Genomic DNA, 15279 nt, shown 5'->3' on the forward strand with positions numbered 1-15279 from the left:
CCGCCGCGGGATGCCCTGAGGTGGGGAGCGTTTCTAGAAAGGGTGCGAGGAGGAAGGAGGCACAGATCTGCCACCTCATCGAGGCTGTTGCGAAAGGTCTGTGTGTAATGAGGGCACCGCCACTGCTTGTAACCTGTTTGGCTTTATCTGAATTCCTGGTGGTGCTGCTTAAGGGAGCTTGGTGCGTGCTTCGTTTTCCTTGGCCTATTGATAGGGTGTCAGCTACTGTGAGGTCTTGAAAATGTCGTCGTGTCCTCAAGTGCAACTGTGTGACAGCATCGGCCAGTTCCGTACCGGCCTTGGATTTCTCACTTTGATATGAAATTTGTGCAGTTCCCAAGTTCAAAGGCTTTTTCAGTGGTCCTTCTCAGCCAGAGCCATTATTAGTGCCAGACCTACAAAATCACTGAGGCTTTTGACAGTTGTGTTGCATTTGCTTATGGTTTTGTTTTGTTGTTAAGGGATTTGGTGTTTTGGTTTTTATTGCGGATTTTTTCCTCTCACCGTTAGTATTTGAAGTTAAGCAGAGAAGTTTATGCGCACTTTGTGCAGCCTGTTGACTTTCACGGTGCACTGTCAGCAGCACCTGTAAGGCCAAACTTTTATTCACAGGCTCCTGTTACATTTATAACTTGGTTATACAATTGTGTATATAATCAGAGTTTCACCTGAGGAATGTTCTTTAACTGACAGTGGCAGACTGAAGTGGAACTGAAGCTGTCAAGAGTCAGAATAAGTCCATAGACTTAAGACTGACCTGAGCTTGATGTTAGAAATTCAGTTGGTGTACTAAATTAGTGAATACTTCAACTAACCAAGTGGCAACAGGAACATACTGTGGGCAATGATGCTCTGTAGTATAAGGCTACATACTGTGGTATTGAATTGCTTTTTTTTGGATGTGTATTCTGGTAGCATTAGAGGAAAAATGTTAATTGTGGTCAAAGTATAATTCCCCCCCCCCAAGGTTGTGGTAGTGGTGGTCCTGCTGAGGACTTCTTGTTTCGAGTTGCCAGCCCTTTTCAAGTATATGGTTTAATGGCTATGTGGACTTAGCAAAGGCACATTTCCTAATTTGAGGTATGTTTTCTTAACTTCGGTTAAGGTAGATGCACAGTAACAGAATGAAAAGTGATGGTTCTGGATCTGGTTTACTGAGCTTACTAACCTCTCAGTAAATGAGTTCATTTTCCAGAGTATGTCGTTACGAGAATTTAGGAGGGTTACATTATTTGAGTATCTGGATTTTCTTTTTTTCCCGCTGATATTACTGGTCTTAGAACTTAAAGGTGTTCATAGTCACATTTAAATTTGCATCTTGCTGTCTTGATAATAGAAATCTGCCTTGTGCCGTGAGATTCATGAATTAGTGGAACAGTTGGCCTGTATTAATTTTGTATCTTACAGTCAATACCTATGAATATTAATTTATATCTGACTGGTAAATGAGTTCAGTAAAAAGAAATACTTGGTGATGTGGCAGGTTGCAGTTCACCCCTTACTGTTCTGTTTGCTGAATTCCTCCTCTTCAAATACCCTGAGTTGTGCTGAATAAGCTCCCATTTGACACAGATCACCTCTTGGGAAGATTCATCCTTCCTGGTTGTTTGTCCATGCTAATTGCAACAAAAAGAGGCAACTGAGGAGAACAGAGGAGTATTGTTCCTCTTCCCGCTCTCCTTCCTAGTAGTAAAAGAAAGGAAATGTAATAAGAGGAAGAAGAAACAGGCTTTGAGTATACAGAGCGCAGTTCGTTACTGTCAGACCACTAGCCTTAAGTGTTTTCTCTAACTCCTGCTCTTCACACCATATGTTTCTGTTCCGAGTTTGGGAGCTTTTTTTCTCAGCCTAAATAGCAAAGGATATTTGAAGGGGCAGGGGTGGCTTTTTGGTTTGCCAGTCTTAGCTATATTTACCAACTTTCTTTGCAAACAGAAGGAGTAAAAACTTGATGGGTGGAAATTACACATGGCTCAGCTGGATGCTCTGAGACTCCTTGTGAGCTTTTTTGTGTTGCTCCTGAAACTCTAGTTGCTTGTCCACTTCTTACTTTGTTCAGTTTTGTCCTTGATGAACACACTTGCAAACACACGTAAAAGCAAAGCCCAAACCTGTTTAAAAATAGCAGCAAACTTAAGACTTATTATGCTAAACACAGGGTCATTCTGATCAAAAAATACCCCAAAAGCACAATCTCCAACTCGCTTGACAAGACAATAATTAAGCTTTTTTTATGTAATAAAAAAAAATTTAGGTAATTGTAATTAAGATTGGTGACATGCATGTTTCTTTGTCTTTGAAACGGCTGTTTCTTGTACACAGTCAGAACTAATTCTGTATATTTTCATAGTCCTGTATATTTTCGTAGTCCTGTTACTCAGCTTGGGGACAAGACTTTTTTTTTTAAAAAAAAAAAAGTGGAAATTCTACAGGGGAAAAAGAGGAGTGTGCAGACAAATGTAAAATCTTGAAACTGTTTTCAAGTTGGGGGGCTTTCTTAAGCTTTTTACACTGCGGATATAACTGCTGATACGAGGATATAGTTCAAGTTTGTATACTTAGGTACGCACATATTAGCCCCAGTTATTCTAATAAAACAAAACTCCCACGAGGAAGCTACAATTTATTTGAAGTGAGTGTGTTTAACTGGAAAAACAGCTGCACCTGCTTGTCTTTCCTGTGCCTTCTGACTAACTTACTTGGAGTTGTCAGGGCTGGCACCGATTCTAATATAGGAGTCGTTTGGGTGGGGTTTTTTGGTTTGGGTTTTGGGGTTGGTGGTGGTTTGTGGTTTTTTTTGACTCTTCCACTCTTGCATCAGTGCCAGCACTACAGACTCTGAATTTATCCAGAATATCTGACTTGATTTGACAACTGGGGCTCTTGTGTGTGGTCACCTGAGGTCCTTGGTGAATAGATAACAATTAGGCAGGCTTTGGAAATAATATCCAAATTAAAATACTTGGAAGTTTTAAAAATAAATAGTATGCTTGCAGGTCGCTTGCATAAATTTAGTTTCTTGCTGATGCATACAAAGCTTCTGCAGCTGTAGTGCTGGGCCCTTGATATTCAGCTCGCTGATGACTCTCTTATCTGTTGGAAAAAGCTCTGTAGGGTTGGTTTGTTTTTTCCTCTGGCTAAACTTGAGTCCTTCTGTTCATTCCCAGACCAAAGAGCAAATAGGTACCCAAACACAGAATTTGAATCTTGAGACTCTTGTGCCCATCTTAACAGTTTTCAGATTTCTCCTGCGGGGTGGTCTATTTAAAGCAATTGCTTGCCTACTGCCAGAAAATGAATAAGCAGTAGATCTATATGAATAAACAGCCCAACTATCAGGTCAGTGTACACTGAATTCCTCTGTAGTTATGGTAAATGTCACTTTTCATCATGGTTACAGTGACTATTTAGGCTGCTTCTGGAGATTCCCACACCAGTTTATGATGTTCAGCAACTTGCAGAGCCAAGTTTTAAAGTATGTGTAGTATAGTTAGTTTTGTTCTGCAGGGAACCTACAGTCCTTCACAGTTTGCCTTATTTCTCTATCCATGTTGCCCCTGCTTTTATTACTTACCTGTTTACTATTAATTATCACCTTTCTCATTTCCTTTATTATCTTCAGGATTTTCAAGGAAAAAAATGGCTCTCCTGCCTAAAGTGTTAAGTAACTGTAAAACTGTATGGAACCTAGGAAAGACACTGAATTGTATAGGTACATCTTACTGTGGAAAATCTGTTCTTGGAGCTATCCTGATGTGACTAAAGGTGAAACAAGGGCACTTTTTCAGATGCTTGAGACTGTGAAAATTGAATGCTATGTTTAGGTGGACGGAAGGTTCATCAGAGTAATTTACAGCAGACTTCTAGGATACCACTCCAAACTGACAAGTTTTGAAAGATTTCAGATATTCGTATGTGGGGAGAGACGAGGGGATGAAGCTTCAGGATTTTTTGTTTTAGCCCATGTTAAATACTTCTGTTTGTTTATGGTTTGATACCTGATTTGTTGCTAGTATACTTCCAAAACCAGGGAAATTTGTGATGGGTTTGTTTTCCAGTTTTGTTTTGGATTTTTGTGTTGGTGTTGTGTTGTGTTTTTTTTTTTCTCCAATGCTTGCTTTGTCATTTTAGAGGACATTGAACTACTTGGTGATCAAAACTTTAAGCTAGAGAAGGAGCAAAATGGCAAAGAATGTCCATTTTTCTGAAAATTGGGCATTCACATAAAAGCTACCTTGAAGTGTGTGTGAAAAAATTACTGTCGAGATACTTCTCCACTATCAGTGGAGCTATTTATATTTTATTCAGAGCTATACGTACCTAGAATAAATTTTTAAAACATATCATTTAATAAGATCCCCAAATTGACTATATGATAAGTAATTTTTATTTTAACTTCATCTATTTAAACAAAAAAAGAATACTAACTGGAAATCTGGGGCTTATTTTATACAGTAATTTCCAGTAATGAAAAAAAGGAATTTGCTATCATTGTTCTAAAGCAAATAATCGAATTGAAGCCCTTGAATCCAGCTTGCTGAATTATTGTCAATCTTTTAGCACATAGAGTTTTTTCCAGTGGATATAGAGGGCACTTTGTTCATTTTAATATAGACAGCTCAATGATTTTCTTATGCAGAATTAAAGAATTATAAACTGTATTAAGGAGTAAGAAAGGAAAATTAAATGAAGATCCCAGGTGCTGAGAGCTCCTAGTTCTAAAATCTTGATGACTGGTGATCAGAAGTTACTGTTCTTTCATTACAAATACTTTGTTGTTTAATCACGTTTTGGTGTGAGAAGTTTTGATATACTTTCCTTCAATCTGTGTAGTGTAACATTTTTGTTCAGACTTGAAGAAATGACTTCAAAGTGCTGCTTAATTTTCATATTTAAGATTAATTCAAGTGCCTGTCTTGATCCAAAACCTGAGTGAAAGAAATTGATTCCTACTAATTAGTTGTAGTTCATTGTTTTCTAATGTAATGTATTTATTCAGGATTTTAATATATTACCTTGCTTGAATTTATGCAAAGGGTATACTCTTAGTAAAAGAGCGTGAAAGTTTTAATAGTCGTAAACTGGTAAGCTGTAGTGAAATTGTGTTCTGATTTGAAGAATGCTGGAAGCAGCACAAATGAAAAACCTCTCTGGCTGAATTGATGTATGTACAGCATGTACTGGCACTTAGCTGCTTGTTTCTTCTCAACAATAGGATTTCCCTGTTGGTTGAGCAGCAGCTATTTATTAGCTTTAAAATAAAAGTGGCACTTTGCAAACATACCACTTTAGTATGATTTTCATACTGCTGGTTAAATGAAAAGGGAGTGACAATTTTAATGTTTTATATCAAAACCTGTGCTCTGGAAACAGTTTGCCTTGGAAATGATAAAGATGAGATGAAAGTGCAGTAGATGAGAAGCCAATCTCTGAAGTAGCTAACAGTTCTCAGTTGAGTCCTAAGTTACTAGTAGGGTCATAAAATTAAACTTAAGACTTTTTTATATTTGCTATGTGTGCATTGTGAGTCTTTTTCCACGTTATTTTGAAATTGAAAACCCAAATAGAAGTGTATTTTTGTCAAATTGTTTTTATAGTTGACGTATAAAGCTTGATGTGCAAAAGTACATTACTGAATGTATAGACAGGAATAGAAATGCATATTTGGCACCTTCTCACAAGGCTGTGCTTTACAGTGTTTATTTATTTTGACATCCTTTTTGGGGCAGGGAAGTCATGCCACGTGTTTATTAGGCTGCAGGTTGTTTTATCATGGGAAGATGTAACTTCTGCCTCTAGATCAGTAACTGTTTGTTAATGTGTTGTATTGCGACTGTATGTGTTTGGTATAATTAAACTGGTCATTCAAAAACTTGATCTTTTTGGTTTTTCTTGAAGAAGCTGAATGTGGAATAAATGCAGAAGTAGAAAAACAACTTGAAATGGGAAAGAAGTTACTGGCTGCTGGACAGCTAGCAGATGCTTTGTCTCACTTTCATGCGGCTATAGGTACGTATCTCAGGAAAGCAACTCTTGCACTCATGTACCTTTGGGTGAGGGTTTTTTCCCTGCTATTTGCTTCGTTAAGTATCATGCTTTCTTGCAAATTGCATTCCATGAGTCACAGAAGTTGGGGCACCTTTATGTGACAGTTTGAACAGGAGCCAACAGAGATGCAGTAGAATGTTTATGCTTTGGTTTTGATAAAAGAAACTGTTAAATTAACTACATGGTACGTGAAGGCTAAGTCAGTGCTGTTTGACAAGCTAGCTGTGTGGCTGCAATTGTAATTGACTGTGGTATCATTTGATGGGATATTTTTCTATATCTAATCCCATCAAGATTAGGTTTTATCTTTATGAATTTTTTTGAAGTATGCCTTTTAAACTCAACCTTTGTCTATGATTTCTTCTTTCCAGCACTGTAAAAAAAATTCAAACTTTGAAATGGTCTCTTTTTTTTTTTTTTTTTTAAATGAAATCTTGAAGTGGGTGATACCTCAGTGAAACTGATACTACAAGTTTCAGATACTGAGCTGGTAGTGAAGAGTATATTAACTGTCCCTTTCTTATGCTCAACTATTAAGTGAGTTCTTGGTTTGGTGTTCTGCATTTTCAACAAACTGAGGAGTTAAATGTTTGCTTCCATAGATTTTAAAGCATCTGTGCTGTTTAAAATCCTTGAAGCATAGAGACGGATAGCACCAGTAAAGAGCTGTGTCCATTAACACTACAATTTCTCAATAGCGTGGGTTTTTTACATGTTTTAAGGTGTTGACCTTTGTTATAATGTGTACAAGTGCATCATTTTCTCTGAGAAGAATAATACCAAGGTGTTACATGGTAATGAGTCATACTATTGAATATTTTCTATCCATGCCTTGGTCTATTAGCAATATGTAAATGAAAATCTGCTGATTCTGAGCTATTAATATTTTCTGTGAGTTCTACAAGATCAGCTTCTCTTATATAAAGGGAGTGGAGGGGGAAACTTCCTCTTTTTCTGTGCTATGAAAGCTCCTCATCCCACCAAGAAGGTGGTCTGTTACTCCTTTCGCCTTGTGTGTTGCTGCCAAAACATTCCTGTAGAATCTGAGCAGAGTTAGTGTTACAACGGGGTTTATTCCTTTATTATTGGTTGGTAAGCTTTAACTTGGATTTGGTGAAAAGTCCATTTCAGTCCGTGGTGGTGCAAAGGCAGCAGCGGTGTGAGGTGGGATGAGCAGTGAGGTGCCTGCATGTGGTGAAACCCTCTGCTTTGCCAGCAGTGCTCGAGCAGCTGGCAGAACTACGGTGTGACTATCTCTGTTGTGACCTTGATAGGATTCTTAGTTGGATGTTGATTTGAGCCTGATTGCATAAAATTTCGTCAGACTTCTGTTTCTTCTTTATACTTGACCTTTTTCAAAAGATTTTAAGCATGTTTTGCCTACTGTGTTTGTAGAGGGAGGGAGAAGAGATTTCTCTAATCCTTTTTTGCCCGTATTACATTATTGTAGACTGTGAGGTAAATAGATCTTTTTGTCTTGCCTCAGCTAGCCAATTTTTCTTTTTTTTTTTTTTTAAACATCTAAAATATAAGAATGCTACTCTCTCTTCAGTTAAATTTTCAACTCTTTCTTTGATCCCGTCAAGTTGATGGCTTATACCTTCTCTCCGAGTAAATGTCAGTTGCTGTTTATTACTGTTCTTGGGGAACTGAGGTAAAACCGTATTCTGACTGTCAGAAAGGTCATCATCTGGTGCTGAATGTGCTTTCTAGGTTAGCACTTTCCTATCTTTCATCCTTTGTGTGTTAATAGAGTTCCTTAATTTCAGCTATTGATTTGTACCTACTCTACGCATTCAGTTGTATGCAGCAGGCCTTAACGCTTCCTTCTTTTTTTTTTAAAGGTAGTAATACTTGAATTTATTTGATGTCCATAATGCTGACATAAAAGATGATATGGGAGTTGTTATTAAATTTCAGTGCTGGACATGAGAATTTCCACAGCCAAGACATTGTAGAGGAAGAGTGCAGATTAGCTTTTCCGGTGAGAACTGAAATAGTGTTTTGATAATGGAGGGGGCCAGCTGTGGAGCTCGGTTACTGACCATAAGATTTTTGGCAATGCTATTTGTTCCGTTTATTTTAAAGTTCAACTTCAACCTCAAATGAGGTGAGGAAGAGAAATACTTGTTTTGTTCCTCAGGTATGGGTGTTCTTGTCTACACATTCTGGATTGATGAACTTTTTTTTTTTTTTTAATAATAGCACAGTAGAAAGTTTACTACCTTCTACTGCATGTGGTTGTTTGTGTGGTCTGGGTCACCGTTGAGAGCCCGCCTTCTACTGCATGTGGTTGTGTGGTCTGGGTCACCGTTGAGAGCCCACAGTAACTGTCGCCTGTTTCTTTGAAATACTGCATAGAGAAGAATACTAAGAAAATTCTACTTGATTTCAGAGACTGATGTTTGCCTCCTGTAAGGCTGTACATACATGTGCTAGCCTAGAGAGTGTTAAAATTGCTGGATCTTAGAAGTTTGACCAGCAAGCAACATGGCATGTGTCGGCCTTGAAGTTAGTCTTTGGGTTTTGATCATGTACGTGCATTTGTCTGCCGTTCGGAAAGGGTTGTGGTGCCCACTTTAGTAGTAAAGAAAGAAGATGCTTAAGTGTGAGTGGATGATGTAAAGGGTTTATGCGTCTGTGACAACATTGGACTAACATATTAGTCATTTTGGGATTATTTCCTTGCATCCAGATGATGGACAGGGACTGGGATAGAGAATCATGAATTAACATGCTTTCAAATGTAGACCTGCAGTTGGAGATAAGGGTTAGTATGTCGTGGCTGTTTTCCTGTACAAATCTGAAAAATATGTACATATTTTACCTTCAGTGCTCTTAATTATTTGGCATTTATTGTGTTTCTGTAAACTTTATTGTTAAATAATCAAACTGCATTAAAAATATTGCTTGGACAATGTTACAAATATTATGTTTTATTGATAAATACCATTTTTTCCAGTGGCTTAAAAGTCAGTTGATATATTTTTAGTCATTATAGTTTTGCTGTACCCAAAGTTTCAGTTGCTTTGAAATAGTATTCTGATTACAGTTTGTTCACTTGCAGAAGGAGACTCAGATAACTACATTGCTTATTACAGAAGAGCCACAGTGTACTTAGCCATGGGCAAATCTAAAGCAGCAATTCGTGATTTAAGTAAAGTGGTTGAATTAAAGCAGGACTTCACATCAGTAAGTATTACTAGAATTGAAAATTGTTCAAGTGTAAAAAGAACCTGCTTCGAAGGCGGCTGTTTTTCAGACTGCTCAGCAGAAGTAGAAAATACATTACTGCTCAGAAGGCTTTAAATAGGATCAAATAATAGCAGTGGTCTATGTGCTTGAATTTGCAGCTTTGAGTACAGTCTAGCCAGTTACTATAACAACTAAGAGTAGTTCTGTTAAGTTCATGTTCCTCACAGGTTTATGCTAAACACTTTCCCTCTCTCAGTTGTGGTTACTCTCAGTCACCGAGGCTGTGCCCTCTGAGACAGAGGTGGGGAGAGAGCACAGAGATACCTCTGTTTTTCTTATGGCTTAATCAGCATTTGATTTGAGGCATCTCTTCTCCACAGCAACTGTCCTAATCTCACTGCCTTCCTTTGGGGTTGTTGCAATTTCTGATTTACTTATCCCTTCCTCACGTCTGCCTACTGTATGTGGAGACTGCTTTGCTAGATGGAGACTGACGCTGAAGTCCTCTCCATCAGATTCTCTCATCTCCCTTTTCCATGGGGAGTGGTGTGTCCTGTATGGCTTACAATGAAGGAGCAAATGTTAAGTTCCTTGTTGTATGATAATATTCTTATCATAAATCAAAATCTTCTAAATCGTTAACTTGTCTTTTTACATAGCTTCTATTGTTCCAAAAGTTTAGCGGAAGAATTATGTGTGGGAGTTGTTTATTTTTTCTTATTTCTACTAATTTCTTTAAATCTGTAAGTGGTTATAGTCAGAAAAGTGGTGTAAGGTAAACATTTGCTTTGTTTTGTGCAACTCTTCAAATGAGTTCTTTACATGAGTTGCAACTGTTTATAAAAACTGTGGCTGTCTTCTGTTCCTCAGTTCTGGTGCAGTGTGCTCCTTTACCATCAAAGAGGCCTCATAAGAACATTATCAAATTGAGAAGACAAGGAATGGATCTTGTGATCTCCGTTTCAGCTTGTTAGCTGTAGTACAATGAAATTTTTTCTTCCTCCTGAAGGACACTGAAGCTTATGTTCATACTTTGCTGCATTCCAATTTGTAAATCAAAAGAAATTACCTTATGTTTTATTTCAGGCAAGGTTACAGAGAGGGCACTTACTGCTGAAGCAAGGAAAGTTTGATGAAGCAGAGGATGACTTTAAAAATGTGGTAAGTTGGAGGCCTAAGTTGGACTACATCACGGCTTTTAAGGTTGGGTTCTGAGCCAAGATCTCATCTCAGCTCTGATGCAGTAGAGGTAGTATGTGTATGTATGCCTGACTTTGTCTTACCTGTTCTTTAAAGGTATTGTTGCTAAGCTACCTTGTATGAATAAATGACTGATAAAGTTGCAGTGCAGCGCTGAAAATGAAATCGGAACGTGTTGTGTGAAGTAGCACAGCACTTTGAAAAGTCTCTTTTTTGTGTGTGTGCCTACCACTTCGTGATCTCTGCTTGATGACATCTAAACTAGGGAGCAATCTTCATTCAGAAAGAAAGGATAAGTGACATGGGACTTAAAGTACTAATTGAACCCTGCTTTACATCACTATATTCAGGTCACCCTAGGAGGTCACTAGGGGCCTTGTTGATCAACCTTTGAAGGTTCCTATCTCTTTTCACTGATTGCAGAAGGATTCTGAGGCTCCTGGGCTCTTAATTTAGTCACTGGGCTGTTAAAATCAATGAATTTCAGTGGCATGCATCTGCATATCTTCTCATCTGCAGAGGAGTTCTCCATTGTGTTGACAATACTTTCTCTCCGCAGCAAGTGCCCAGAGTTTGCATACGAACACAGTTGGATGTCACCCACCTAAAACTCACTTGGGTTGTTTTTTCTCTGGATAGGTATTTTGTGCATTTCAGCCTTACGTTGCAAAAATAAACTGATCTAATGCCAGAACAAAATTCCTCAGAGAATATGCGAAACTCTATTCTCTCTCTGTTGCACAAAATTTGTGTAAGCATGAGAATAAATAAGATTCATTCTTGTTCTTGGTTACTCTTCAAGAGTTGCTAGCCTGAACAGCTTGCCTGTCCCTTATGCCAAAATAAATAGAATTTGAAAGTGTAACTGATGCTGTCTTGTTGGCTTGCTTTGGAGAGTGTGATGGAGAAAGCAGTTCTGCATTGCAGATTGCAGATGTGTAATGGAAATCTTCCTAGTGAGTATGTACGACAAAAACAGAGCAGCTATGCTGTCCGCTTTGCAGGGGAATTGGGAGGAATGGCTCTTGCAGGTAGAAATGCACCAGGCAGTCTTTGTGTTTGTAGCAAAGCTGCAGTAGCTTATTCTGAAATTCATGTAGCATTGGCTCCTCTGGCTGCTGCTGCTTCCTCAGGAAGTTTCTTAGGGGCGTGTGGTCTGCCATTGCATGTCTGATTGCAGTGCAGCCCTGCTATTTGCAAATGTGGGAGAATGTCGTTCAGCTCTGTTTAACTCAGGGCATAGTTGCTCCAATAGCAATTCCGTGATGTCAGTATTGATTCTGAGTTTATGTATGCATCTCTCTGCAGTTACTGTTTCTCGAAGTATTGCTTGATGCTGCATGTGGAAGTGCTTCTCCAGTCAACTGTCAAGTAGCTTGTCCTTTTTGCAAACCACCTGCAAAAACTTAGATTGCTGCCTTTTGTCAGTGAAATAGTTTCAGTCTTCAGTCAAGTTTTAAATCTGAAGTGGAGCCGAGTTTCTTCTCAGAAGCTGACTTCTGAAGATACTATATTGGTCCTGAATCTTAGTTCCCGTTTCATTGGTTCTGTGAACAATATTGCCTATGTACTTGGAGATATGGCAAGCGGTCTGTTTTGAAGAGCACAATTTTCAGTGAAGTACAGTATATTCAAGGAAAAGAAGGCAATATTAAAGTAATCCTCTGTAACAGGTTTATTCCTGTGGGGGAGGGGATTAAGTTATCCTACATACCTTGAATCTTTTAAGTATAATACATACTTCTTTGTGATCTCCCTTGTTTTCTTCTAAATCTTTCAGATAGTCAGTCTGATTATTCTGCCAGTTCTCTGTGTGTCTAAAATACCTAGTATACTCTGGCAGTATGTTTATATTTAAATATAAAATTGCATTTAATGTCAAGATGAGAGGAAGAGTCACAATACCGTGTTTCTGTGGGGTGTTTTTTTGTAAATGAGAAGGGAGGAAAGAAGGAGGAAGTCTCTCAGGGATTGAATATCTATCTTTCTAAATGATTTCAAGACTTTTACATCCAGACCCTACCTTTGCTGCCAAAAGCGATAGGGGCAAGGTAAAGTAGCCACTGGGAAGCTTTGACTCATATTGTAGAAGTCAAAAGGAGTAAGTTGTACCTTGAAGTGAGAGTTCCTTATACTACTATGGCAGATATGACGCCAGAATGGGATCTCAGTAGCTTTTAGGCTACAATTTAGTTGTGGACTTGGATACCTGAAATTGTGTGTTTTACCTGTGAACAGAGTATGTAATCTATGATTCTTCTCTCTAGCTGAGTAAGTGTAGGTCGGGATCTGAACAGCCCCCTGGCCTCTCACTTTGTTGGCTGGGTATCAGCTAACTGCAATGCTTTCATTCTGGATAAGCATGTAGCACATCAGTAAACTTTGGCGTCCAAATCTGCAACTAAATTAGACAAAAGCTTGGGCCATCCTCCTTCACTGAAAGGGAGGTCTTAATTTGAAGAAAAAGAGTCCACTTTCTTTACTATGCAGGGGTCTGGGATGTTAACTAGAACAGGTGGTCCCGAGGATGTCATATGCTTACAGAAATGAATTGTGGGATGTTAAATGTGGGAGTTTTTACCTTCAATGTTAAGGTTTTTTTCCTGAGGCAATAGTTGTGTGGATGAGATGGGCTTGCTTCTGGTAAAGCCAGCCTTCTTTGAAGTAGATTGTATGCCCTTGAATGATGGCAGGTGTGTTATCTCTTGTGTAATTCACACAAGAGATTGTTTGTTTGGGTCAAGTGTTGACTTCAAGGGAGCAGATCAGATTGTAAAATACTCCCCACATTTGAGTTGGAAAAACCAGGTCAGGGTGTGGAAACGAAGGAGAGTAATTTTACTTGGACTACTCAAGGACAGACATGTAGGAGTGAGATGATTTGTCGTTCCCTATATTACGCTTGCATTAAGAGTCAGTGACACCAGGGTTGCTTTCCGTGCCTACCAAAACTGATGTAGTCACTGCAAGGTGACTGATGTAATGAGCCATTTGTAAGGTGCTGTTTTCTCCTAGCGTATTGCAGAAGTCTGTTGAATCCCAGTGGAGACTCTGAAAAGCTTGCTGCTTTTTTTTTTTTCCCCCCTTCCCATCCCTCCTGTGTTGTCATGCTCTTTGAAAGGGATCTTGGCAGTTTAGGAGATGCGGTCCTTTTTGAAGGAGAGAGAGTCAGAAAAATTCAGTCCATCTAAACAAAGCAGAGAATGACAGGTAAACTTGCCCAGCTTGTAACAGCAGCAGTTTTGTGTAGGGCTTAAAAGAATCATTGGAACTATTCTTTATGTATAATAGTAAAACTATCCCTAAATCTCTTTAAAGTTATGTGATGGCTGAGCAGAGCAGTTTCTCTGCTTGGATGTTTGTAGCGCCTGTGGTGTATGGGTGCTGTGTGTCTGGTGAGGCAGTGCTAGGGTGTGCAGGCAGTGGGAATGCCTGGCTGGAAAGGACGAGAGTGTGCTCCTTTCAGGGGCAGAGCCTCTTGAGACCTAGCCTTCATGCGTTATTTTTAGATTGCCCTTTTTTTTTTCTTGCTCTGTACTTCCTTGTTGGCTAAAATCAGTCATGAGGTTTGGATAGAGGGTGTGATTCAGACTTATGCCTTGACATGTTAAGCAATATGACCTTTCTAGAAACCTCTCTTTTTGACCAACAAATGCACCAACCTGATGAAGTTCCTTATGCGGGCCAGATTTTTTTTTTTCTGTCCAGCAATGCAGAATCACAGCTCATTAATCTTTAGAAGTTCTTTAGCTTTTTGCTTTGCAGCTTGGCTACCAGTTTGGAAGTCTAGGACCTCAAGGGTAATAAAACTTTGAACAGGTGTCAGCAGTGGGGTCTAATTCTTGTGTTTACAGTGCGCAGGTTGGAATGAGAATTAAGCAGAAGTCCTTAGGTGACTTTAGAAAGTCATTGCTCACAGTAGGTGAATAGTATTTCTTTCTGTGCTCTGACTTCGGTTGTGTGTTCGTATGCTTTAATATCAAGTTCCTTCTGTTTTGGTTAGGAGTTTCTGAATAATAGAAGTCAGCAGGACAGTTCTGTGGGCACGTCAACACTCATGTCTAAGGCCTCAATCCATGAAAGCCCTGGAATATTTATTTTATTTTTAAGCATGTGATTTGTAGTGAAAATAGAAGGAATATTGGTATACTTTTGTTCATGGAATGCCTCCTGAAACGGTGACAAAAGCAATGCAAGTCCTGACAGCCATTTGTATATGCCTTGTAATACTGTCTGTGACCCTGCTTCTGTCCTAGAGAAAATGACAAGCGTTTGAGTTGCTGAATTCTGTAGAAGGCACAAAACCAGAACAGAACTTCTGCCTAGTCCATTGGCAAGTGTGGAAAGGACCGCGTTGTATTTCTTTGAAATTATCTTGTTTTGTTTTTATTTAAGACTGACTGTAATGTTCACAGTTGCAGTCTGTTGCAATAAATACTGTAAATTGAGGTGTCCTAAATACGCGATTCTGTCTCTCTTGGAAGCATAAACACTTAAAAGCTGGAAACTGAAGGTGCTGCTTCCAGCCTGGTAGATGGCAGCCAAGGCCGAGTGACTGAACACTGTATGTTTGCAAATTGTGTTCTAATCTAGAGAGGCCGTTGGCTGTTGCAAAATACACTGAATAATAGTTGGTTGGTACGTGTAATAATGCTATTTTGGATGTAGATGGAGGAGACCATCTTATGGCACTGTAAGTTAACCCGATTTGAGTTACTAGGTAATCATGGATTGGGTGTTTGAAGCTCGCTTAAACAGAATCAAAGTTATATCAGATTGCTTCCAAATACATTCCTCTGTGGTACTGTGATCATCTGTAGCGTCCTGGGTAAAGAC

General features: G+C 38.9%; 1 protein-coding gene across 1 annotated transcript in view; it reads left to right on the top strand.

The window, feature by feature from the left end:
- Positions 1–5898: 5898 nt before the first annotated feature.
- DNAJC3 (DnaJ (Hsp40) homolog, subfamily C, member 3) overlaps positions 5899–15279 on the top strand; it is a gene marked incomplete at its 5' end in the record, with an annotated part of 29452 nt that continues 20071 nt past the window's right edge. The window contains 3 exons of the mRNA XM_009705504.1: positions 5899–6009; positions 9116–9240; positions 10330–10404. Of these exons, the coding sequence (XP_009703806.1) occupies positions 5899–6009; positions 9116–9240; positions 10330–10404 (311 nt within the window). The remainder of the gene's footprint in view (positions 6010–9115; positions 9241–10329; positions 10405–15279) is intronic.

Source organism: Cariama cristata, unplaced genomic scaffold, assembly GCF_000690535.1.
Source record: "Cariama cristata isolate BGI_N322 unplaced genomic scaffold, ASM69053v1 scaffold1698, whole genome shotgun sequence".
Lineage (NCBI taxonomy): Eukaryota > Metazoa > Chordata > Aves > Cariamiformes > Cariamidae > Cariama > Cariama cristata.